At 34.7% G+C, this 27872-nt stretch overlaps 1 protein-coding gene across 1 annotated transcript in view; it reads left to right on the top strand.

Moving 5' to 3' along the window:
- LOC121369845 (cation-independent mannose-6-phosphate receptor-like) overlaps window positions 1–27872 on the top strand; it is an 83435-nt gene that overhangs the window by 47539 nt on the left and 8024 nt on the right. Inside the window, exons 26-42 of the mRNA XM_041494921.1 lie at window positions 731–856; window positions 1618–1880; window positions 2575–2793; window positions 4439–4588; window positions 5993–6163; window positions 7534–7750; window positions 10446–10522; window positions 11575–11732; window positions 13292–13437; window positions 13878–14022; window positions 16780–16848; window positions 17754–17846; window positions 18505–18701; window positions 22782–22900; window positions 23868–23953; window positions 24595–24759; window positions 27553–27628. Coding sequence (XP_041350855.1) covers window positions 731–856; window positions 1618–1880; window positions 2575–2793; window positions 4439–4588; window positions 5993–6163; window positions 7534–7750; window positions 10446–10522; window positions 11575–11732; window positions 13292–13437; window positions 13878–14022; window positions 16780–16848; window positions 17754–17846; window positions 18505–18701; window positions 22782–22900; window positions 23868–23953; window positions 24595–24759; window positions 27553–27628 — 2477 coding nt within the window. The remainder of the gene's footprint in view (window positions 1–730; window positions 857–1617; window positions 1881–2574; window positions 2794–4438; window positions 4589–5992; window positions 6164–7533; window positions 7751–10445; window positions 10523–11574; window positions 11733–13291; window positions 13438–13877; window positions 14023–16779; window positions 16849–17753; window positions 17847–18504; window positions 18702–22781; window positions 22901–23867; window positions 23954–24594; window positions 24760–27552; window positions 27629–27872) is intronic.

The raw sequence follows: 27872 nt of genomic DNA, 5'->3' as shown, positions 1-27872 counted from the left end.
AGGAACCATAAAAGATGTCCGGTTTTAGAGAATTCTTGTTTACAGAGGGTCTGATTTGGAGAGGTTTCACTGTACATACATGTAGTACATCTTTAAATAAAATAAAATAAATTATCCACTAAAATTATAAACTGCAATATGATTTGTGAAATTACAGACCTGTCATGCTTTTTTTAATAGAAATATTTTTTAATCATGGTTTGTTTGTATTTTAGAGCCTGATTGAATTATATGCTGATTATTAAGGTCTCTGTATTTGTTACCTACCAGTACAGCATATCGAACCAGCCCTCTCACAGTAACTGATCTAGCTCTTGCATGGTTAACATTAAGCTCTTCAGTCATTAAGACTTGCACTTATGAGTGATTTGATGCTAAACATACCCCGGTTTCGTTTTCATTATGAATTGCGACTGGCTTCTAACTAATTATCAGCCAGTGAAAAGCACTTTAACGTTTCACAGCATCATTGCATGGTATTCAGTTCAGCTAGTGGAAGTTATTCAGTAGGAGTAACGTGAGATTGTAGCCAACATCACCCTCCAGTGTCGCAGTAGGTGCATGTTACACATCAAATAGTCATAGGTATACATAATATATGCTGAGGTGTCATTAAAACAAACATTCCTTTCCTTGCTGGAGAACACAGAACTTTGATTACATGACTGTTTCATTAACACACTGCTAAATTACTGACCCTGTAGAATGAGTTTAATGTTTGTTATTGCAGGTTATAGCTTTGATTTGAATATTTTAAAGAAAGCTGAAGGATATGTTGCCAAGTCTCCAAAAGGTTACAATTACACCATCAATGTGTGTGCTGCCTTGAACAATAGCCCCTGTGGACCAAATTCAGGTAACAGCCATTATTTTATGAAATATTCATAACAATCCAGCTAAGTGAATAACTATAGGCTAGAAAATAATAACGAAGAATTAATCATTTCAGAACATTTATTTGTAAGTTATAATGGAATGGTATGGCCGCGGCTTGTTAGCAGTATTGGAGTAACTGCAGGTTGGACAATGCAACACAAATAGATCAATGTATGATATCAGCAAACCACTGATAATACACCATGTCAGCACCCATTGACAGTACGTAATTAACTTACCGCTTGGTATGCTGCACCACACACATTTCCACCATTGTAGTTCTCACTGACAGTAGACCATATCAGTATATAGCACAACAACACACTAGTCACAACCCTGTCACCTAATACCTAACACCAGAATATTAAAATAATTTTTGGAGAAATATGGTCCTTAAATCCGTGACAGTATGCCTTTAAAATTCAGTATAAATAAAGTTGTTAACTTGTTGTTGAAGGACAGCAAAGCATTTTGTCACAAGTTTGTGGTTGTTTACATTAAAATTAGTAGTTGCAATTGCATTACATTACCTACTCATTAACTGGATAGAATTTTTTTTTCTTCGTTGTTTTCATAGGTTAAATCTCAGAGGGCAATATCACTTTTGATTTAACTGGTGGGAATGACTGAGGGCAATATCACTATTTATGGGGTGTGTATGTGTGTCATGTGACTGGTTTTCAACCAATAAGAATACAGATATATTCTCATTATGTTATAATCTCAATTATTGTGTTTCAGGGTCTTGCCAGCATGAACCAACTGGAGACCTGCGATATTTTGATGCTGGAAACTTCACCAGCAATCTGCAATTCAAGGATGGAATTCTAATGTTGAACTATTCTGGAGGAGCTCGTTGTCACCATAACAACTTTGAGCGCACATCAATTATCAGCTTCATATGTAGTGAAAACGCAGGTCAGGGGTCGCCGGTTTATATAGACAGTTCGGATGGGTGCTTGTACTATTTTAACTGGCACACAGAGCTGGCTTGTGAAAAACAGGTAATTTATTCTCTCGGTGAGAACAAGTTGATTAGTCCCCTACCGGTCTAACCAGAGGGGACTATAGGTTTTTTATATCCGTCCTTCTGTCTGTCCTACTGTCTGTCCTACTGTCTGTCCCACGTATAGATTTGTAGATGTATTGTTCACAATGCCTCAAGCTATTCAGTTGAAATTTTGTGTATAGCTTTATCGTATACTACCACAGATCAGATTTGACTTTCATGACGATTTACCAATTTTTCACAGAGTTATGGTCCTTGAAGTTACGAGACACAAAATTTGTTAGGGGACATGCATTGCTTTAGCAGTACTTTCAGAATGCTTGTTTTTCAATGACAATAATATCCTTTCTTGTGATTAATCCATAAAGTTAGTTTGACTGATACTAAACAGTGTGCAGTTTTAGCAGTAATTGTATTGAAATAGAAATATCATTTGCCTTTTTTTTTTTTAAATTAAATAGTGGGGTAGGGTGACCTCCCCCCCCCCCCCCCCCAATCCACCCATTTTATACTGGCAATTTAAAAAATATATATACAAGGCATTTATGTATTAAACCTTTTCTCTGCAACAACACACAAACGTGGTAGCTGATCTTTAAAAGTGTAAATAAATTGAAGACATTGAACGTTAAAAAGTGGTTTATTTTCTAACAATGGTCTTACTGTGTGTATACCCGTTATTTTGTCAGGTGAAATGCAGTGTGGATGTGGGTGGGAACTACACAGTGGACTTGTCACCGCTGATCAAGCGCTCCGGTCATCACCTGGCTGTCGATATGGCCGTCACGTCCAACACGCCGCGGTCACTGTTCTACATCAACATCTGCCGACCACTCAACTCAGTCCAGGGTATACTCTGTCCAGCAGGAGCTAGTGCATGCATGGTCAGAGATGAGCTGCCGCCCAAGGTAGGCCAGCATAAAGAATACCACATTAGTGGCCATTACATACCACATTAGTGGCCATTACATATACCAGATTAGTGGCCTTTACATATACCACATTAGTGGCCTTTAAATATACCACATTAGTGGCCATTACATATACCACATTAGTGGCCATTACATATACCACATTAGTGGCCATTACATATACCACATTAGTGGCCATTACATAGATTAGTGGCTATTACATATACCACATTAGTAGCCATTACATATACCACATTAGTGGCCAATACATATACCACATTAGTGGCCAATACATATACCACGTTATTTTCCATTACATACCACATTAGTGGCCATTACATACCTCATTAGTGGCCATTACATATACCACATTAGTGGCCATTACATATACCACATTAGTGGCCATTACATACAACGTTAGTGGCCATTACATACCTCATTAGTGGCCATTACATATAACACATTAGTGGCCATTACATATACCACGTTAGTGGCCATTACATACAACGTTAGTGGCCATTACATACCTCATTAGTGGCCATTACATATAACACAGTGGCCATTACATATACCACGTTAGTGGCCATTACATACAACATTAGTGGCCATTACATACAACGTTAGTGGCCATTACATACAACGTTAGTGGCCATTACATACCACGTTAGTGGCCATTACATATACCACATTATTGGCCATTACATAACACATTTGTGGCCATTACATACTATATGAGTGGCCATTACATACCACCTTGGTGGTCATTACATATACCACATTAGTTGCCATTACATACCAAATTGCCAACTGACAATTTGATAAAACAATATATATATTATTGTGCATATATCATTAGATTCAAATAACATCATGGTGGTTCTATCATGTTATCAGTGAATGAGTGGGCATTTACTCAGATTTATAGTAAAAATTGCCAAGTTCCAAGTGTAAAAGTGTAGAGAAATTTAATTCAAATGCATTTTTTTCAAAAACATCTGCAAACAAAGAGAGAGAGAGAGAGTTTGCAAATTGTGATTTAAAAAATGTTTTAATTACATTTTAAAACTTTATTGAAATTGAGTATTTTTTGTTTCCTCGCAACAATTTAACAGAATAATTTCACAAAAAAAGCATTTAAATTTTTAATGTTTAACATGAATTTGAGTTTTAAGTGGATTTCTTTGAACTTGGTACAAGGATCCTCTGGGGCAGCCTCCACAAACAAATTGGGAGATATTTTGGGAAATTTGAATAATTGAGTTTTATTACATTTTAAAAATTTAACATTGATATTTTGAAAGTCTTTCTTCTTCTAGAGTTTTAGTTGTATAATTCTGAAATTCAGTAACCTGACAGTAATTCTCAGAAGCAGTATTCACAAACTAACAGGAAATTTAGAATTTTTATTAAAATTTAATTTGAAAATTTGAAAATCCATCTTTTCCTAGAATGTTTATTGCAGTGTTGTGAAACTTAGTACTATGATTCTCTTGGGCAGTCTTAACAAGAGATATCAAGATATTTTAGAAATTAAAAAAATAATTAAATTTTAAGAATTTAATTACAAATTATACATAGAAATTTGAAAGTCAATGAGCTCTCTAGGTCGATAGCATTGTGTTCTTCTGTGCTTGTGTTGTAGAGTTTGGGAAAGATTTCTGGAGAGCCCATTGTTGGTCCACGGCCAGGTGAGATCACCTTAGTTTATGACCACGGTGACCCATGTAAGAAGAACCCAAGCAAGAATATGTCCAGCAGAATTGTGTTCACTTGTAAACCTGGGGCATCAGAGGTATATTCAAACATATTTAGTGGATAATCCTTTTAGGTTTTTTAATTTGCTGATGTATATCCAGCCCTCTACGTTGCGACCATTTTTATATGCCCATCTATGATGGGTCATATTATGGTATGGCTTTGTCGGTCAGTCCATCTATCTGTATGTCTGTCTGTTAACTTTTTCTTGTCCGGACAATATCTTGCATACAGGACCATGAAACCTCACATGTAGGAACAACTTCGGATAGTGGTGTGTTGCGTACTATTACTAGGTCACTGTGACCTACTTTTCATGGTCTACTGCACATAACAGCAAATCATTGTCCGGACCATATCTTGCATACAGATGGATATAGGACCATCAAACCTCACATGTAGGAACAACTATGAAAGCCCCCCCCCCCCCCCCCCCCCACACACACACACACACACTTTTTCACTTCCTAATATATTCTAATGATGAAATTAGTCCAATATGAGACTCGCATCTGAACATTGCTGAGTAAATGGAACATTTTATTCCTAAATAACAGTATGTATGTACTTTCCCACCTGTTGGAAAATGCATATAAAAAAATCCCTTGCTACAGTTGGTGTGAGTAGCTTATGTGGCAGCAGCAGGTTTTTCTCTCTTGTTGTCTAGACCATGTGTCGCAAACACCACGGGCCAGTTGTTCAAATGCTAGATAGCTTAACCAGTGGTTAACAAACATATTCAAAACCAAGGACTGAATCAGTACAAATAATAATGAAAAACAGTATTGAAACTTGATTTAGAACAATTAAATGTATTCATATATAATCAAATCTAAAGTTTATTTTGTATTTATGCAAAAAGAATTAAAAAGAAACCATTAGACTAACCCAGGTTTAATTTAACTATGCTTTGAACAGCTGGGTCCATATGTTAGATATGAAAACAATATAGTTTAAAATGTGCTGAAATGCATGTCATTAAGCAAACATTCCTTTTCTGCTTACCGAAATGATGTCTACTTAAATGACCTTAATATCCTTTTAAGGTAACAGTGTTTCAAAATCTTAGGTAATCTGAAGTCTGTTCATATGATCTTTACCTATGTAATCCATTGTTCTGTATCTATGTAATCCATTGTTCTGTATTTGCGTAACCTAATCAATTACCTAAAACTTGCTTTGACCCTTACTTTGTAATTGCAAAATAAAAACAAAATATTTTAGAGCAAAATATTTTATGGCAAGTTATTTTCGAACAGTTTCTTTGATACATGCACTTGATGACGTGATTTGAGGACCTGTAACAGTTCACCACATGACCTATTGACAGTTCACAGGAATTTAAAGTTGTCTAATCGACATGCAAACAGAACAACCGTTTGCATGAAATATTGTGTCCTATGTAACAGTTGAACAGCATAGAGATTTTGTTTTCTTTCAGGGTACTCCAGAGTTGGATGCTGTCACTGAGGACTGCCAGTATGTTTTTGTTTGGGAGACAGAGGTCGTTTGCCATGGTGATACTCGTGAAAAAGAAAACAAATCCTGCAAATACACTAATCCATTCACCAAGCTTGTATATGACTTGTCTTCACTAAATAATCCCATTGAGGTATTTAACAGTACTGAGGTATCGATTGGTATTTAAGATAATTAGAGCCATTTTGTCTTGAAAATAGTCAAATGAGTAATCGATGTCCGTCAATTTTTTTTTTTTTTTTTTTTTTATATATATATAGTTTCGATTGGAATGTTCTGAAACATGGTACAATGATTCTCTGGGGCACTGTCCACAAACTAACAGAGATATTTTGGAATTCCTCAAGTTTTATTAGCATTTTTCAACTTACAAAATTGAAAATTAAATAGCAGAGCTCTATAGGCTGATAGGCAACTTGTTCAAATATAAGTTACATTAATTCAAAAAGTGCTCCATAAACAAATGTGTTGTCATGATCAAGATTGCACAGCTTCATTTTTAAATTGCTCAAAGCAAAATAGTATGGTTTTTGAGTTATGACAGTTTTCGATAACTGAATCCAGCAATACTGTACATGTTTGTATCTGTGGGAAAATAAATCAAGTATCTGAACAGAATTTTAACTATGTATAAGCCAGGTATGATGTTATAATCTCTAGGTGATGGGACTGGATGTTGCTCAGTGGTCACAGGATTGATCACCCTCTTGGTTGGTTCTTTTCCCCATCCCAACCAGTGCCACACAATTGTACATCAAAGGCAAAGGTATTTACTGTCCTGTTTATGGGGAACATGCACATAAAGATCCCTTTCTGCTTCATTGATAGGAGTAGCCTGTATGGGTTTCTTCTCTTTCTCTCTCGAGCAAATGTCAAAATAATCATATGCTAAGGTCGACGACAGTCACTTATTGCACCCTTGTTTTGGGTTCATACACAATAAATGTAGCATATCTTACCCTAATTTCACTTGAAATATTTCGTAAAAGGTACAATTTTTTAATCACAAGATTTTCTTCAAACACGTTCAGGTTCATTAGTAATGTTCAAACAAAAAAATTTAAACAGCAATTTTGCATTGAAATTTTTCCAGCATTCTTAAAATAGAAACATCATGTACCCAGTGTATGGTTATTGTAAAGAGATTCAAAGTGACGTCATTGGAATACTGACGTTATAAAATTTCAAAATTAGCTATATTATTACAATGCTTCACCACATTAAAATAAAAACTGGTCTACTAACCTTGACTCGTGACAAATTTCTATAACAAGCGGACAACGCTTGTTTACAGGTTGGTATTTTTTATTTTTCGTAATTCTGGACAAAATATTAATTTTAAGTTTCAAAAGATGAAAGAAATAAGAAGTACCTTTTGTCAAATATATCATTACCGTTGGATATGTTTTATTTACTGTGTACAAAGCCAAAACAAGGGTGCAAAAAGTGACTCTCATCAACCTTAGACACCAAATTTGTTAAACATTCCTTTCATTTTTGTAGGTGCCAGTTTCACGACATTCTAGATCAAAGTACTATGTACAGGTGTGTGGTCACATGGACGATGATAAGCTACCGGGGTGTCGGGGCTCTGCTGTCTGTCTGGTGAATGGTACGCAGTCGCTGTCATTCGGCAAGGCAGATCAGGCTGTGTTTGAGATGGCTTCCACGGAAATCCTCAAACTGACGATAAATGGTGGAAAAGAGTGTAAATACAGTGGTGAGCCATTTATTGAAGATTTGTTAACCTCAGTGGTAACAGCACGGATGATACTAAAAGACAAAAAATGTTAATTTTTTTAAACAGATAAAGGGTCCGCATAATGTATCTAGAAAGACCATTAAAAGGTCTTGCATGGAGAATACTAAATGAGTTTCCATAAAAGTCCATTTATATTATGAGTGTGTTTTCAGTCATGCATCACAAACGAAAACAAACTGATGTACAATTGAAAAGATACAAGTTGAAATATAAATGGTCTCTTTTGCGTACGAGTATAGTATTCTACTTATTACACCTCACATCGATGAACAAAAATCGGACAGAATTACTTCTAACATAACTAAACAAGACATGAAATTGCACAAACTGGGGAAATGACGTCTCTTTTTAAATGACATCATTTAACAAATTGACATGATGTGCTGTCACTTGACTTAGCTATATATCGATGAAAGTTTGCATTCCTAGGCCACACATGATGAAGTTTACATGAATGATACTATAAACTTATTCAAGGCTAAACAAAATGATTTTAAAAATATATTTTGTTAAATTATGCAGCTAACATTAATTATAAGAATTAACAGCAAATACTTTTTCGATAATCAAAAATATGAATGGAAAGAACCATGTGCACACTCTTTGCCTGACAATTATGCACAGTCATACTGTGTGACACAGTCCATTCTTGACTCTGGTTTTGTCTACTTATTTCAGTCTGACAATTTCTCGCACATGGTCAAGAGCACGCATGCATTGCATTGCAATTGTGGGAAATGATTGAAAGCAGTTTATACAAATTGCGGTGAAACATATACACTAATCATTTGTTAAATAAAATTACTATATTTATAAGGTTGTGAGGTGACATCACAAAACTGTCAAAGTTAGCTGGATTTTAAATACACCACACAATATTTAGATTGCCATTGATAAAGGCATTGTTTTAAGGGGCTTTTGTCAAGGAATTTTGTTTTTATTTGTCAATTTGGCAACAAATGAAAACACAAAACATTGTAATATTGAGATATGTAATAATAATAAATTTAATAAGTGATAATATAGGAAACGTTAATGCCTGTTACTTGGTAAAATGTGTGAAAGGTTGGTAATGGAAAACCAGGTAATAGTCATGGAAAATCATCAAATTTCACATGCTCAGAAGGTTAACTGGCCCTGTAAAAGATCCCTTGCTGCCTTTTCAGTAGGAGTAGCCTGTGTGGCAGTGGGAGGCTTCACATACTATATAAACGAAGTGTCAAGTAACAAATTTATGTATTAGACACCAAATAGTTGCTATTTAAATGTGTTGAGAGGTTGTTGAACATTCCTTTGATTTACAAGCATATGAACCACTTTTGCATGTGTTATGGTCTGACAGGCAAATATAAAATGGGGTGGGGGGAAAAAGAAGTGTAATTGTGGAGGGACCATGGCCCCATGGATAATATGTAAAGAGTCCTTTAAAGGAATGCTTAAGCAAGGCTTTTGCACTGGTAGGCATATTCAACGATATATAATGAACATTATTGCTTAATATCAACAAGTATAATCATATAGTTAATTAATAAAACAGTTAAATGTGACAGCTATTATATTTAACGGGCACAGCCATTTTGTATCATCCCAGTGAATACGTCAGGAATTAGTCTTAGAACTGAAGAAACAAAACATACCTGATTTTTGCAGATGCATAGCAATGTTCTGTAATAATATTCATCCTAGTAAGCCAGCAATAAGTATATATTATTCATCAATACAGAATAAACCACCATTGTCAAAGTGTCGAAATAACTGTATTATGTTTCGTCCATACATTATCCCATGTACTGAAATGTTAATCAGAGTGTTTTCTTAGTTAATTGTTCTTTTCTTTCCGTGGCCAGTACCTGTGGTTCCTGATTGTCACATGTATATCTTTGATGGTCACCGGTCAAGATGTCTAGACACAAACAAAATATGTGCCTTTTTTATGAAGATCACAGTATTATGGTATAACCACGCAGCCACCCCTATAATCGTAATGGACATTATCAGCCATCCTGTTTTATTACTGTAAATAATTCTGTAAAACTCTTGATTAAGTAGACTTTTCCATCTAAAATCACAAAACTTACCAATTACATAGTCCCAAAGAAAAGAAAATTATCACTTGGGTATCGTGAGTGGTCGTTTTTGCTCCAACATACCCTACCAATAGGCCTAATAATATGTATTTTTTCTTTGGATTTTTTAAAAGAGAAAAATACTATAACCCCATTTCATTCTATTAATGCAAATTGAAATATATTTACTTAAATAGTAATCAAGTCATTTATGTTGTTTTACAAGTCAGGATGATAAAAGCGAAGCACTTTGTCATAAATGACTGTTTACAACGTTTCATACAGGAGTTGGTCAGAGCTGACGTCACTAGGCCCCAAGCTAGAATTCCGGACACCTCGAAAAGAAAAGAAAAATGGCTGCCCCCAGTTAGCAGGAATAATCACGTTTTTTATTAACTCTAAAATTACGCATTTTTCATTTGTTAAAGTGTCAGTATGTGTTGGTGGTCCAGGTATGTATCTTTCCAAAACATAAGGCTCATGTTTGAGTTTACTCTCCCTTTAAAGACAGATGCTTGTTAATTAGTGCAACCTTTGGAACAGCAATATTACCATTGGATTAAATTTTCTAATTTTATTATATTCAGAAACTGGAAAATCAAAGACTGAAATACTGTTCCAGTGTGACTACACAGCTGACAGAAGCAAGCCAACACTTATGCAGGTACGTGTCGTATATAAAATCAGTGGAAAATTCACACTGAAAACTGTTTTCTGGTGCATTTAAAAAATTAGTTTACAATGTATGATTATTAACTCTTTCAGAATTTACAATATACTGTAGATCCTGAAATTAATGTGAGTGGCCTCCCTTTGAAATATTACTTTCCTAGCAACACACTTCTGTGTACTTTTTGATTAAATCCTAGTTATAGGCATCTTCAATGAGATCAACTTACTAACATGTCTGTGTACAGATCAGTTAACCTGTTTAGTCCCAAGTGTTTTTTGCAGCATTCATTTACGTAACGTGTACAGTTACCTAAATCTGGTTAAACAGTAGCATATATGTATCATTATAACTGTATCTCCCTAAGAATGTAGACATATTTCAAAGTCCTAATGAAAGACCATATTCACCCAGTGGTATGGCGACTAAGTTGCAGCGAACTTGAACTTGTGAAAACAAAGAAACAGTTAACCTCAGGATTAGCGTGCTTTCACGTACAATGGATCGTATCGGCTTTTGACAGGGTGGCCAAAGACCCTGCAATTGTCACACGTCTGGCATCTTTCTGGATTATTGGACAATTAGTGTGTCTCACTTACGATGAATTGTGCTCCAGCTGTTTTATAAATGTACAGTATTATAATTTTAACATGTTTGTTTTAAGGAGTGTGACACATACATGTAGCTTGCTGGACAACAATTAGTCAGACTCGCCTACAATGAATTGTTTTTCCAGCTGAGTTTTATAAATATATTAGAATATTCATTATTGTTTGTTTTGTTTTAATAACGTGGGACACATAGACAAAACAGAGAAATAAATGCATCATATTATTAATGTGAATAACACAAACTCGCATTTTCCGCATTAATATTATGATCGCATTAATTTCAGAATCTACAGTAATTATAAAAATTAACTCAAAAATGAGTATGAAAATGAACTTTTGTACTTGAGAATGTTGTTTACAATATATGAAACTGGGCTCTCTTGTACTTGAGAATTTTGTTTACAATATATGAAACTGGACTCTCTTATGCTTCAGAATGCTCCTTGCAATGCTGTTTTCATCTGGAAGACTAAGCTTGTGTGTCCACCAGTAATAGAGGATTGTAGCCTGGTATACAGGGATGTGAAATACGACCTGGAGATCCTGTCACGCGAGAAGGGCAGCTGGAATCACACAGACAGTCAAGGGAATATGTGAGATTCACGGCAACATGTCTGCTTATTTTCTTTTATATGTAAGGTAGAAATAAGGAAGGATAATGTCACACATGGAACTAAATCAAGAATGGTGGTTCAGTTACCAGGGGGTCATGTAAATTAAGTTCAGAATCGTACTTGTTTCTTGAAACAGTCATACTAAATAGAGATAACACTACCTAAATTTGTATTAGAGATGTTTTATTCAAATATAAGATACACAGTCATACAAGAATCAATGCACAGGGCTTACGCAAGGTCAAAATCATAGAGCAAAGTCACTTCAACTTTTGTCAGGAGGAAGACCTTTCTTAAGCGTCCATACAAAGAGGTTGTCAAAAGCAGCCATTTAAGACAAGTGGCCTCTGAATAAAAGGTGCAACTTTTACAGTCTATAATTTTTTTCTTTTCTTTTTTACCGTCTGTACTGCTAATTCATGGACGAGTTTTCTAAAAAATCACCTTTCCACATGTAGCCTTTTTCAGAAATAATGAAATGTAACTGAAAAGCACTAATTTAACCATTTAAATCTCTTTCTCTTACAAGTTTGTCTTCTCTTTTTATTTAATTACTACTCCATGCAGAGTATTATCCTACCAACGATAAGCTTAGAGGCATTTAAATGCATTCCACAATCACAATGTCTTAATTGATACAATGAAGATGTCATTATACCCAGAATTAATTTTTAAACTTTTTATAACACTGATTTCTATATAAAGTTTTAAAATATACTTACCTTGATATTTGTATTGTATTATACTTTTTCCCACATCTCTTTACACTGTGGTTTTACATAATTATATAAATGATATTTCCATATACTTACCTTGTCTGACACCCAATAGCCAATGTGTATTTAGTGTCATTAAATATTCATTCATTTACTTACTGGATATAAATGAGTGCAGATTTAGATATGTGACAGCATGAACGCACTTTCCTTTATTGTGAAAATGTATTAACATTATTTAGGTAATATTTTCCAAAATTAAAAAATCCCACCCACTTATGACCCCTAAAATCACCCCTTTAACATAAATTCTTGATCCACCCTTGAAATTAAAAATACTACAGCAGTACCAATATGTAGACATCACTCTAAAATAGAACAATATAAGCTATTTTGGTTGAAAAATCTACCTGTGCACTCAATGTGTGTGATTAACAACACAAATGGTAACCGTTATTTGACCATGAAAATTTGGGTCAAAATGTCTATCATATCAGAATGTATCACTGAGATGTTCAGCTTTATGAAAAACACCATGAAGTTTAGTTTTCCCAGATGATACCAATAACTTAAATTTGGATGGTCCGGCCCACAGACTTGCATCTTTGTGACATTAGATGGTGACAGTTGGTGGTGACCATGTAATGTCACAGATGTCACATTAAAGATTGGTGTGACATTTGAGGTTACTAAAATCTCACTGACAGCTCCAGAATCTTATTAGAATAGAAAATTTTGTGCCATTTTAATTTTGGCAATTTGACTTTTTATTCCTGGATTTCTTAAAAATTATTTGTACCATATTTCTTTCAATTATAATAGATACTGGATTAACATCTGCCAAGGTTTGCATGGAAACGCCCTTCATCAAGGTTGTCCAGCTCATGCATCTGTATGCAGAAAAAATCCACACAGACCCAACATTGACATGCTTGGACGCCTTGACAGTCAGAAACTCTACATGGACTGTAAGTTTTTACTTTTGGACATACATGTTCAAAATTTTTTAAAATCCTTAAATAAAATTAAAGTTTTAAAAAATATTGCATTGAGATGAACATCAGTTTATGGTAGATGATATATTTATTTGTAATGTATATGTTACTAATTAATGAACCAGTTTATGAAGATAAGATAGTGCTTTTAAATACTCAGGTTGCATGGTGCAGAGTTGTGTTCCTCTAGGAGGTTCTCCGTCCCAGGTCAGCTGCCTGGCCATGCCAGAGACCAGACCTGGGATGGATGTGCCTGAAACCTTTGGGGTATATGAGCATGTTAATAAGAGTTCCAAGCAAAGTCTAGGATGTTTTTTCCTCAAATGTCATGAAAAGCTGTATATTGTTAGAATACTAATGAAAAGATTGTTATGTTATTTGATCTATGTTAACCTGTGAATTCTGTTACCTAGCTGATGGTCAGACAATAGTTCTCGAATACACTGAAGGGGAACCTGCATGTTCACACAATCGCCGGAGAAGCAACAACCCACAGGCCAAAACCATCATCAAGTTTAAATGTGCTGAGACAGTTGGAGGACCAGTGTTCATACCCAGGTTTACAATTAGAGAATACTCAACAACTTAGGCTGTTTACCTTGTCCTTAGCAAGCCTTTGGCGAGTGAAGGACAAATTCGGTTCACAAGTACAAAATAAACAGTATTATTACCCATATATTTAAAAATATTTGCGTACATATCAAAGTGATACATCCTACTAGAATGCGATTGGCGCACTTCAACCTTACAGGAACATAAACCAAAGAAGTTGAGTGATATAAATTAAGATAGATTATGGGTACTAAATAGAATATTAAACTCGCTACCATTTCGTATCATGTTTATGTCCTCAGTGAAATAATTTTTAATTGTCACAAGCTTTAGCTTTAAATCGTGACAATTGAAAATTATTTCACTCGGGACATAAACATGATACAAAATCAAAGCTTGTTTAATATCCTATAATTATTACCCATATGGTTAAAAATATCTTTATGTTCTAATGGAACGTAACATTGATATGAACTAAAGTGGGACGTCATAAAGTGGGACGTAACACCTCAACCTTACTGGAATGTAAGACAAATGAGTACAGGGATACAAATTAAAATTGATTATGGGTAATAAATATAGAGGCATTGATTTTCCGTTTCAAATTTTTCCCTTTTCCGTTTCATAATGTTACAAATTCCATTTTTTTCCGTTTCAGTATTAAACAAATTCTGTTTTTGTTTCACACACACACCGCAATTAATTGCTGGTATAAAATAAATAAATATGCAATGAGGCAAAACATGTCAGTAGTTTGTATTTATTTTTGGTTTAAATTTAAACAAGAATACGCCACAACACAGACTTCAGACATTTTCGGTTTTCTTTACGATATGATCGGGAAAATAATTACAAACGATCACACTATAAACCACTTCCCTTGTATAATTTATTTTGAACAAAGCCTGGCATACAATATGCAATTACTGCATTCTTTTCTGAGATCGGAAATATGGCAATGCCGCAAATGTTAAAAATTAATAAGCAAACATAACATAATATATCTTTCACTTGAGTAAATATCGGACAATTTTAGCTCACAATGTTCGGTTTTCCCCGTTAAATCGCCGGAATAAGCGAAGAAAACACGACTGGTAAAACGTCTAGATACTCTACATTAAACATTTGGCATAACATACAAAGGTACTAGTGTTGTAGTGTAGCACAGGCAGATGTCGGTGTCCATAGTTTCTAGTTCGAAAAATAAATTTTAATTAATCAAATGCGCTATTTAAAGTTAAATAATGTTTTGGAAAAAAATCGGGAATTCCGTTTCAGATAGGTATCAGTGCCTCTATAAATAGGATATTAACCTTCTGGATAGTACAGGCAAGTTGACATACTGTACACTGTATACAGTGCATTCCCAATTCATATTAAAAATAATAATAAAACAACAGGATTAATTGAGAGTATGGTAGCTTTAGTTTGGTTTTCTACACAACAATGGCGGAATGTCACGGTCATTTTGAGGAATCAATAACTAATTGTGACAGCTAATTTAATAATAAATTGATTGTTTTACCATTAACAATATTCACGAAATATTGGGATATAAATTGTAGTTCATTTCCAACAAAAATATGGTCAGGAAAACAATCATTGGGAATAGTGGCTGTAAATACCGGACAGCTAATCCCAAATTTTGTGTAAGTAAGTGGAACTGGATTTTGGGAATATTTTAAAACCACATCAACTGATCAAAAATATAAATTAGAAAACCCCCACGAAAATAGTACTTACTTTTCACATATGAACATTATTTTATGCATTTATAATTTATAACAAAATTTAAATGAAAATATGTGAGAAAACGTTGTCAACTTGTACCCACTCAAAGTGGTTTTTGTCAAAAATTAATCCAGTAGTCAGAAGGTTAAACACGCTACAATGTCACATTATGTTTACGTCCCTCATGAAATAACTTTTTATTTCCCTCGCTAAAGCGACTCGGCATATAAACATGATACAAAATGGAATCTCATTTAATTACTGAGTAGCGAGTTAGATTTTCTATTTATTACCCATAGTCCATTCTGATATGATTTTCATCTGATTTACATACAATATTAAAATACAAAATGTTTGCGTTTCGTTGCTGTGGTTGCTCTTTACTTGCTGTTGTGCTCTGAATATCGGGTCTTGTCGACGGCAAGAAAAATGCTGTGGTGCCCTACCTGGTATACCACTGTGCCCTTCACATACAGTCCATATTGTATCTGTGAAAAATAGTGAAATTATCATTGGAAATATGAGAAAAGGAATCGTTATGTAATAAATGGGCAATTTCTCGTTCCAACTAGTGCACCATGACTGGTATATCAAAGGACGTGGTATGTGTTATCCTATTTGTGGGATGATGCACATAACAGATCCCTTGCTACTAATGGAAAAATGTAGCGGGTTTCCTCTCTAAAACTGTATGTCCAAATTACCAAATGCTTGACATCCAATAGCCGATGATTAATAAATCATTGTGCTCTAGTGTTGTTGTTTTGTTTAACTTTCTAATAAACTGCATAGGCTAGAGACCAAGGCATGAGGGTGAAATTGTTTTTTGTCTGATAAAACTTGAAGGAAAAGTTTGTCTTGGTACCCATCCAACTTGTCTTAGCACCCTTATTTTTGTTATTAAGCTGGAGGCAACACTTACCATGCCACCAAAAAACCCCAAATTCAACCCCTAGTTGGTCCAATATCCTAGATGTTTACCTATAAAACATAATTACGGTATTGGTACACTATTCGCTTCTCATTTTTCAGATCGGAAAATGAAGCTGACTGTGTTTTTGAATTTGAATGGAAAACTCGAATAGCTTGTGCTAAAGAGAGGTAATGGTATTAAAATATTCATATTAATCAGTATTGGTAACCTGACACTACTAAATTCTACAAACAAAACTTTTAAAAGTCTGTGCATGAGAGCTGACTGCCAGAAAACATAATAGAATAATGGCCTAAAATCGTGTTATTCAGATTCAGTGAGACCATTGCATTAACTGATTTCTTGGAGTTTTCTAATGATGATAGCTAAATGAAACAATTATTAGTCCCCTACCCTTCTGTCTGTCTGTCTGTCTGTCTATCTATCCATCAGTCTATCCCACAAATAGTTTTCTGGATGTTTTTTCACAGTGCCTTGAGGTATTGAGTTGACATTTGGTATATAACTTTATCATGTACTGTTACAGATCCAGTTTGACTTTAATTGTGATTTACCCATTTTTCACAGAGTTATGCCCCTTGAACTTGGAAGATGCAAACAAATGTTGGTCCTGGTGTGGGACATGTATTGCTTTATCAGTACTCTCAGAATGCTAGTTTTGTTTGGAGAAAAGATTAAATATTTTGTTTAATCCTGCAATCACTATATACCATCAGCAAGATATGATTAGTTAAATTTCTGTGTGACCAGAAATACAGACTAGATTTTCAATTACATACTGCTACACATCTTGTTATATATATATAAATCTTTGTGTTCTAGAATGATAACAAAACTTAAATATTGATTTACGATGTCATACAATGTAGATAGCATCTTACAAAGAATGACATCATGCTACAAAAGCTTTGCTGTATTGATTGTACACAAATTACTGGAATAGATATGACCGGTTACTGCCTTAAGATATCAGCTTTATGCTTCTCAAGGTGAATGGTGAGTGCTGCTTTGCAGAGCTAGCTTGAGGCAGAATAAAGCCTTATAGATTGTGTTCTTTTGTGGGTTTTTTCAGCCAGGCCATGCCCGTTAGTGAGGTGAATGGTATAATTACTGATCCTAAATCTGGAGGAACCATTGATCTTCACAAATTCAACAATGCAAATGGGTATGTAGAACTTCTAATTTTAGAATGTTGTAGCCTAGGGTGCTCTTTCAAAATGGTGTTGAAGTTCACAAACTTAAAGTAAGTAATAATTATTTAACCCATAGAGTGCTGCGGACAATTTATACACATTCTAGGTCAGGTAAGCTGAAGTCATGTGGAACCGTTGTTGTAGCATCGCTATGAGTGGAATGTTTTAGGGTTTGTTTTTACATATGAAAACGTTAATGGATAATCTGTGCCTTTAAATCTACAAAGATACTGGCAGCTGAGGATCAGTGTTTATTGCAAATTTAAAAAAAACCCAGAAGATGTTTGTTATTTGCAATCTATGAATTTACGGTTATCAATTCATCAGGGTACCCATATGCTACAATGCTGTACATTGCTGTAAGAACAGTGTAGTGTGTAGTATCACTTCAAAATATTACTCAAAAGTAATTACTTGCAACACATTTTACTATAAGGACCTGATGACCTCTAGTACTCAAAAGGTCATTCACATCATTTTCATCTACTGATCACGTGATGTGATTGTTGACCTGGTTTCGCTCTCCCAATCAATTTTATAAGAATGACTTTCTGATGTTATATCACATACATTTACTGTAAAGCAGCTAATATTTATCACAAACAAATGCTCAATGACATGTTTTTTCAGAAACCATTTTGCACTGGAAAGTGATGGCAAGAATCACTTCATGTATGTGATCAGTCTGGATGGTCATTTGAAAGTGGACCAAGTCACGTCATCCTCTAGTGTGTGCATTGGGGCTGCTGTATGTCAGGAAAAACGGGGGGATGCCAATTACCATAGAAATCTGGGCAGCTACAAGTGGAGGAAATACTTTATTAAAGGTTAGTTTACTTAGTTTTATTAATTAGGTCTCCAAGTGTCTAGCGTCGGAGACCTATTGATTCAGTAGAATTATTACTAGGGCTCTGAGTGCCTAAGCAGTGGATCCTTATTGTAATCTTCTGGATTATTACAGTTAATATTGCAACCACCCTAGTTTGCACACACATTTGTGCACCTAGGTAAATTTATTTTCTCATAAAAAAACACCTTGTCACTTAAAATTCCTCAAATTGGCTTACCTAATAGTTGTCAAAATTATGATAAAGTATGAGTTTGCATATAGTGACCACCATGAATTATACACACTACTTCACAATATTTTTAATTCAGTGATTTCTTCAAAATGCCTGCAATGACATGACTGACAGTGCCATTAGTCAAACAACAACATTGGCCCTTTCACCATACTCCATGATTTCAATCTGGTGGCAATTTTGAATTTTGCTGTTTTCCACTTAAAGGGGTGTATCTCAAAATTAAAATCACTGACATGGAGATTTTTTCCAAGGCAACACAACCAACTTATCCTACCCAATAAAAAAGTCAGTGAGAGAGCCACCATGGACAGGTTAATGATGTCATAAATTTCAAAGTTGCTCAGTTTTGCTTCTTTTTTCTTCCTGTCAATAATATATGTTTCGCATTAAGAAGTGAATGCAAATTCCAAATTTTAGACCTGTACTTTATTTTATTTAAGAGGAAAACGTATTTAGGTAAATTGCAAAAATTATTTTATTTCTAATTTTCCCACATTTTTGAAGCCCTTTAATTCTACTTCTGTTCAGGATATAACATTGTTCTTTCTATTAATAGGTTGCCTATTATACCAGGCACAACACACTCCATATAGATATTTCATATTTGGTACCAAATTTGAGAAAGAATAATTTATTAGTGCCATCCAGGACCACACATATAACTTATTTTCAATGTAGTTGGGGGGTTTTCCCCCCAACTTTCAGGATTCCATTCACATCATTTGACTGGTCAAAACAAAAATTCTTTTATTTTGAATTTTTTCTCATATTTGAAGTCTTCTTCTCTTCTTTTCGTTCCTTTTTGTAATGATATCACAGGGAAATGTTTGCTGCCAGGATGAATCTCACAGTAACACGGAGGGATTCCTGGTCTCCATAAACGTTTTTCTTATGTGTTTTTCGGTGTTGGCCAGTGAGCATCTCTGAGTTGGCTATGTTGTTGGCAGTATTGTAGGATGTGTTCAACAGTTTCTGTTGCTTGTTCACAGGGACAGATAGGAGTCCTGTGCACAGTCTGAAGATTGTAACTTGTTCCCCTCGACTGAGGTTGTTGATGGGGTCTGTTGAATTGAAGTTTGGGCACTCACTTTGCCATTTTTTCTTTAGAGAGTGTTTAATTATTGTTTAAATTTCTTTGTGTGAGGATGGTATTTGGTCTTGATGTCCACTGGAACCATCCTTGGCCAATTGGTCTGCCTTTTCATTGCCTGGTACATTATAGTGTGAAGAGATCCACTGCAGGATGAGCTTGTTGACTTATGCTGCAAGTTGGTTTAGTGATATTGTTAGTTGGACGAGTTCTTCATTGTACTGTGAGAGAGATTGCAGGACATAAAGTGTGTCTGTGAGCAGTACAACGTTTTGCTTGTCGGTGATTGGCATATCCTTCAGAACTTCTACTGCTTTCTCGAGGGCCTTGATGTCTGCCTTGTAATTTGTACGTGCTTTCCCAGTCTGGATAGATATGTTGACTTTTGGCAGATTTGGGATCTTGATGTGGATTCCACCACCACCATTTCTTGTAGCTCCGCATGCTGAGCCATCTGTGTAGGTTTGGATCCACTATCGTGGCAGGTATCTTTCCTCCAGGAGTTATTTGAAGTCATATATTTCTGTTTCTCTTCAGGATATGACATTGGTTTTTCTATTTCATTTCATTTCAACTTATTTTCGTGCTTATATCTAATTACGGTTTAAGCATGCTATCTAGGCTGTCTGTCCAGGTCAGTGAGATTAGTTGTTAGCAGTTAGTGAGAGAGAAGAGAGTGTAGTGGTCTTACACCTACCCACTGAGTCGTTAAAACTTACTCTGGGTGGGAGTTGGTACTAGGCTGCATGTCTCGAAACAGCCTGTGGCCAGGTCACGAAATACGACCAAAGTCCTGTTTGGGCGACTTAAATATTAAAAAATAATGGAGTTAATCTTTTTTCTATAACATATGAGCCACTATTAATAATTGTATTGCATATATTTATTCCACATTAAAAACTTGCTCGAGGTTTGCAAAACTGGTACATATCAGCTTACCATAATTTCTAACATACATTTATATTATAAACATTGATGTTGTAGCTAGGTGTAGTCTTGATAAAACAAAGACTTCCTGATCCAGTTCGTAATCATTCGAAACATGTCAACCAAATACGCGATCAAATCCGAACATTCCTGAATGCCATCTGAGGTTTTGTCATCTTCTTCATGGTGTTCTCATTTCTGGGGGTTTTTTAATATTGTTTTAATTAGGAGTTTTCATTGGCCAGTTGATTTGGTGTCTATTGAATTGACTAATGAAATGACTTGTTACCATTTTCGGAGTAAAATCACAATCATGATGTCTTCTGCTGGGTGAAATTTTCTTAATATGTACAGCAACAAGCAAAGGAAAAAGCAAACATGCTGAGGAAGTGCACTTTTTTTTCAAATCTGTCTGGCGCAAATGAAGTTTAGTTCTTTAAGAATAAGGAGAATCTTAATTTTTGTTTTCTAAAATTTTCGTTGTTTGAGGACTAAAAACATTTTGAGGTTTTATAGTTTTAAGGTTTTACAAACCTGAAATGTTAGTAGTTTAAACTGAGTTAAAGTGGAGTTGAAATTGAAGACATCTATAGCAGAATTGAGGACTTGGTTATTATATGGGGTCAGTCAGTTTGAAGCCAATTAGTGGGACTGGTATATCAAAGGTTGTTGTATGTACTACCCTGTCTGTGGGATGGTGCATATAAAAGATCCCTTGCTGCTAATCGGAAAGAGTGGCCCATGAAGTAGTGACAGCGGGTTTCCTCTCTCAATATCTGTGTGGTCCTTAACCATATGTCTGATGCCATATAACCGTAAATAAAATGTGTTGAGTTCGTCGTTAAATAAAACATGTCTTTCTTTCTGATTAGTGGGGAGAAATTAAGCTGCCTGCCTATCTGTTAAATTGGTAGTAAAGTAAAAAGATGTGTCTACCTGCACCCAGCACTCAAACACACATTCATACAGTACATTATAACATGCTCATGTTTGCTTGGTAATATTTTGTCTGTGTAGGTTTTGTTGCTTGTGTTATAACATCTGCTACACTTTGACAGCCTGTGACTTAAACATCCCCGTCCCTTTCTCAAAATCCTAGATGCACCCTTGCATGTTGTTTTAGTCTCAGAACTAAAATGGGTGGTGCTGGACAGTAGTTATATCAGATACGTTTGTCCGCTGGAGTTCAAGAAGTGCTAATGGGCAGTGCTAATCAGAAATCAAATATTTAGCTAAAGTCTGAAGCACATTGTTAACAACTACGATAATTTACTCTCCTACCTTTAATTACCATTAGATTTTCTGCACTTTGTGTCCAAACATAAATTGTGAAAATTTACACAGATCATGAAAACCCCATTGCAATAACACAGATTGATTACACATGCAAGATTATAACCATGTTACTTAAATTGACTTCGCTGAGATCTATTAGGACAAACTACATGTAATTTTTTACTGTCTGCCATTTTTGCTTTTTTATGGAATACTTTTCAAGAGAGGTGGAAGCCTCCCAAGTATGTGACATAATTAATATGACATCATATCAATCAACCCTTCTTGAAGAGTATTCCAGCAAATAATTGCATGTGTTTTGCCATAGGAGATCTCAGCTAAGTCAATTTAGGTGACATGGTTAGAATCTTGCATGTGGAATCTGTGTCATTACAATGTTTTTTTCACGATCTGTGTAAATTTGGACAAAGTGTGGGGACACTCTAATTGTCATTAAAGGTAGGAGAGTAATTTATCATAGTTGTTAACAATGTGGTTCGGACTTAAGTACAACATTTTATTGTTCTCAGATGATCAGCTGGAGGTAAAGTACACATCAACCCAACAATGCACAGACAAGAATGGCAAAACACGAGGCAAGAACATAACAAGCACCATAATTTTCCACTGCCAGCCAGAAGCTGTTACGGTAAGCTTAAATTAACCATTGTTATCAGTCAAATGTTTTCATTTTCATCACAGAGCTCACTTTACTTTTAATGAGAAAGAAAATGAGTGAGAGTGGCCTGTCATCCAGGCATGCGGTGGTTCCACTTGCTGTTGACTTTTTGGCCTAGGGTTACAATTAATGTTTTCTAATAAAAATTGTCAATTATTCATTATTGTAGAACCTTCCTGATCCATAATTAATTGTTGTGGCTCCCATTTTCCCTGAAATACAATGGCATAGGAAGGTCCCAAAATGGGGGGGGGGGACACACACACACACATATATATATATATATATATATATATATATATATATATATATATATAACCATCGCTGCTGACACTGGATCATGAAAAGTGCCCACACCCGCTTCCTATGCCAGTGAATACAGTGCAGTCAAAACTGTATTAACGGAATTAAGATATTGAAATTTCCCATAATTTTTGTGTTTTTGTTAATAAATTACATCTTTTAGACATTAATTTTTCCATTATATTTTGGACTGGACCCGAGTTTTAAAAAAACCCAACTGATGACTACTGGTATATTTTTGACAAAAACTACATTGAGGGTGTACAAGTTTTTAAAGGCATACTGTCACAGACCACTGACCCATTAAATGGCCTAACAAAGTATTACGTGAAACATATGTATTTGATTTGTTCATAAATGTACTTTATTCAACAATCTACGTAACCATCATATTCCACTTATTAATGATATTTTGTAAAAAAAAAAAAATTGAATTATGGCAATGATCCATAATTTAAAAATTTAGATTTGGTTTCCAAACACTGATGTAATTTTCATTTATTATCCACTTTTGGAGAAATAAGATCCTTAAATCCGTGACAGTATGCCTTTAAGTTTTACTCACACATTTTCACTTCAAAATTTTATAAATTACTTTACTGTCTCTGTGTCTTACTGTTGATATGTATTTCAGTTGGAACCAGAACTGATGTTTAAATCACGTGACTGTTCCTTCCTGTTTCACTGGGATACAGAATTTGTATGTGTAGAACCTGGAGTGTAAGTTATAAATTTCATGTGACTATAGATGTGAATAAATTAAATAAACTATAAGAGCAAATTTATCATATACAAACTGGTTTTAGTTTAGTTTTGTAATTTATAAACAGGCTTTAAAACTAGTTTGGCAGTTTCCATTTTGTCAACAAAAGAAATGGTTTGAAATTAGAACAATGGAGGTCTGTAAAGTTAGCTACTGGAGGTATTTTTGTCATACAAGTGTACAAAACCCATTGAAGTGTGATATATTTACCGTCACAACTCTCCATCTTATAGTTTTCTCATGGAGGAGTTCCAAGATTCAAAAATGAGATGGTTGACATGGATTTTTCCTCCATCGTGGTGCATTTAAATCATTTTGAATGATACAGTATTGTGCAGTATGTACCTCCAATTAATGTAAGTTTTGTTTTATATAAATAAGTCACTGTAACTTTGTTATCATATACTTTTAAGACCAAAAGAGCCAAGTAGAAGAAAGGTGATCTGAAACTGGATTCCTATAGCTTGAACACAATAGACAATTTCAGGGGAAAATGAAAAAAGGCAGAGGTCTGGTTATGTATTCATGAAAAGAAAAGTAGCTTATCCTCATTTCAGTGGTTATACCAGCATTGTGTATTATTTTCTCTTGTTTCCAGTGTCATTGAGCCTGCAGTTCCATCAGGTGGGGGGAACAACATGGCAGGTCCAGCCTCTGTGTCTAGGGGGAACCGAGGCAAGACAATCGCAGCAGTGGTTGGTGTGTTTGCCTCAGCCATTGTTGTTTGCTTTGGTCTGGTATACTTCCATAAACAGGAAAGAAGGTATGTTTTTTACATTTCTAGGTTTAAGCTGGTCCAAACACAATCTAATTAAAATTAGCTCCACTATTACATGTGGATCTAACAGCGGCCAGTTGTAGCTCATGTCCACCAATCAAAACCTTCCTTGCAGAATCATGCCAGTGATTTAAAAATAATTTGAAAACATTCCGAATTATCTTGAGGGTATACGACATGTTTCATATGAATTACAAATGCCTTAAAACATGTTTTATTTTATAAAATAAATAATTATTAATGTAAAATTGAAGACTGATAACCCATCCCGTACGTATTGGTATGGTTCGCTGTACTGCGGCCACTAAAATAGACCGCCCGATATTTTTAGAATTTGTATGCTCCCAAATAACGTCGTAAAAGGCGAAGTGTGATTGGTCAGTATTTAAATTATTATTTACAGACTAAATGTTACCTGGACATTGGAGACTACGCAGTGTTGTTAGCAATCTGATTAAAATTAGTTCTACTGGTCTAAATAAGGCATTCGTAATTAACATGAAAACATATCGTATACCCTCAGAATAATTCGGAATATTTTCAAATTATTTTCAAATCACTGGCATGATTCTGCAAGTAAGGTTTTGATTGGTGGACATGAACTCCCAACTGGCTGCTGTTAGATCCACATGTAATAGTGGAGCTAATTTTAATTAGATTGGTCCAAACACAGCATTAGGAATTTGATGAATTATCTTTAAAATGTGGAGCCAAATTCACTTTATCTTAGACAGATAAGTTTGTTTTGTTTAACGACACCACTATAATACATTGATTTATTAATCATTGGTTATTGGATGTCAAACATTTGGTAATTCTGGCATATAGTCTTAAAGAGACAACCCGCTACATTTACCCATTAATAGCAATTTTAGGGATCTTTTATATGCACCATCCCATAGACAGGATAGTACATAACAGTCTTTGATATATTAGTTGTGGTGTACTGGCTAGAACGAGAAATAGCCCAGTGGACCTACCTACATGGTAGACAAATATGATTCAACAAAATAAAGACTCGTTAAGCATAATTAGCTTCTTGGTAATTTATTAATAGTCCAGCAGAAAAGAGATAATTTTTAGTCCAGGACCAATTGTCAACATATAATCTCCTGTGGTTGTTTACAAAGAGAATAACTAGTTAAGGATGTAGGATATCAACTTTATCCATTGACGGTAAGAATTAATTGCAATTCGCCATTAACAGGATAAAGCTGATATCCTACATCATTTACTAGTTATTATTTATAGTCTGCAATTCATAAAAATTATGGGGAAAGGTATTATTTCAGTTATTTAATTCAGCTACAATTGTACAACGACCTAGAGGTCAAAAGAGCAATTTTTGTAAATCATAATCTGCTAGTATACCAAATGAATTTGTTTTAATCGGTCATCATAACTGGCCAATAGAAACAGTGGTTGCAGGATAAATTAGCAGTTGACGTTGCATTACATTACCTGCTCATTAATTGGATATAAATTTGTCTAATCTTTGTTTTCATTGATTAAATCTCTGAGGGCAATATCACTTTTGATCGGACGGGTGGGACTATTTACAGGTCCTGTGACTGGTTTTCGACCAATATGACTACAGATATATTTTCATTATGTAATAATATATTTATAAGACTTGAGATGATATCACAAAACTGTCAAAGTTAGTCACTTGTTTATTGTTACAGACGAAAACTGAATGGTTGTAATAAAATATGATGCCTACAGTCTTATAGACATTTATAAAGAAGAATCTGAAAACAATACAGCAACAACATAGCTGAATAAAATAAACATAAATTACGAAATTGGAACAGTGGATTATAAACAATGCTATTTTTAAAGTGATAGTGAGCGCTGTTTGGAAATTTAAAAGTACTTGGTCTCAGTATTTTATTTTTTTATTTTTTTAAAAAGAAGAGAAAGAAAGAAAAAGGAAAGAATAACACCTTCCACAAACATCCACCCACCCTCAGATTTTTGTGTTTGTTGATTTACGTTCTAATAGTCGGTGGCGTGGCGGTTGATGAGCAATGGGTTTGGGATCGTTCCCCATCAGTGGACCCGTTGGGCTATTTCTTGTTCCAGCCAGTGCTCCACAACTGGTATATCAAAGGCTGTGGTATGTGCTATCCTGTCTGTGAGGTGGTGCATATAAAAAATACTTTGCTACTAATGAAAAATGTAGCAGATTTCCTCTCTAAGATTATATATATATATATATAAAAATGACCAAATGTTTGACATCCAGTAGCCGATGATTAATAAATCATTGTGCTTTAGTGGTGCTGTTAAATAAAACAAACTTTAATAGTTATGGGTGCCGGAAATGGGGAGGTGGCAGGGGTCACCGGTCTTCATCTCTAAATATAATGTACTGCCCCCATATTTGTGTCTTTTGGGATGTCTGAGTAGTTCTGACTGCAGCTCATCTGTGTATATTTTAAATTAAGTTAAATTGATATACAAATTATAACAGCTGTTTGTGTTTTTCAGCTTGTACATAATTAGGTCAAACAGAATAATATGTGTGGTTCTGATAACCAGAAAAATTAGGGTAGGTAGGTAGGCTCAATTAAAAAAAAAATTAGAGGCAAATTATTTTGGATAGGTAGGCATTGTAACGTTTTATACAGACTAAAATATTTCATATTAACAGGGCTCAAATTTAAGAATTTGTCACCCAACACTTTTTTTTTTAGAAAATTGCCTTGGGTAAAATGGCCCACTGATGGTTTTTTTTTTTACTTTTTAAATCATGGGCATCATTTTCATTTTCAGAATTGCTTTTGCTTCCAAAGTTAAGAGAGTATTGAGATGCAACAGGCAAACAGAGAGGCATTTTAAATACTCTGTGGTAAGTAACAGTTATGTATCATATATTTTGATATTCAAATTTTGTTTTTTAAATTCCAAAATAATAGAAAAAAAAGAACAAACATACTGCATTATTAGTTAAAAACTAATATTCAGAAATATAAATCATCTAATCCTTCAGTGGTGATATTCTATAGCTCTTTATGTTATTGGAAATAATTACTAGGACAGGGTTCACTGTATAGTATATGGCGGCTAGGTCACTGTTGATTACTGGTGGCTGC

The sequence above is a fragment of the Gigantopelta aegis genome, chromosome 4 (genome assembly GCF_016097555.1).
Source record: "Gigantopelta aegis isolate Gae_Host chromosome 4, Gae_host_genome, whole genome shotgun sequence".
NCBI lineage: Eukaryota > Metazoa > Mollusca > Gastropoda > Neomphalida > Peltospiridae > Gigantopelta > Gigantopelta aegis.
This window is presented reverse-complemented; position numbering and strand designations above follow the sequence as displayed.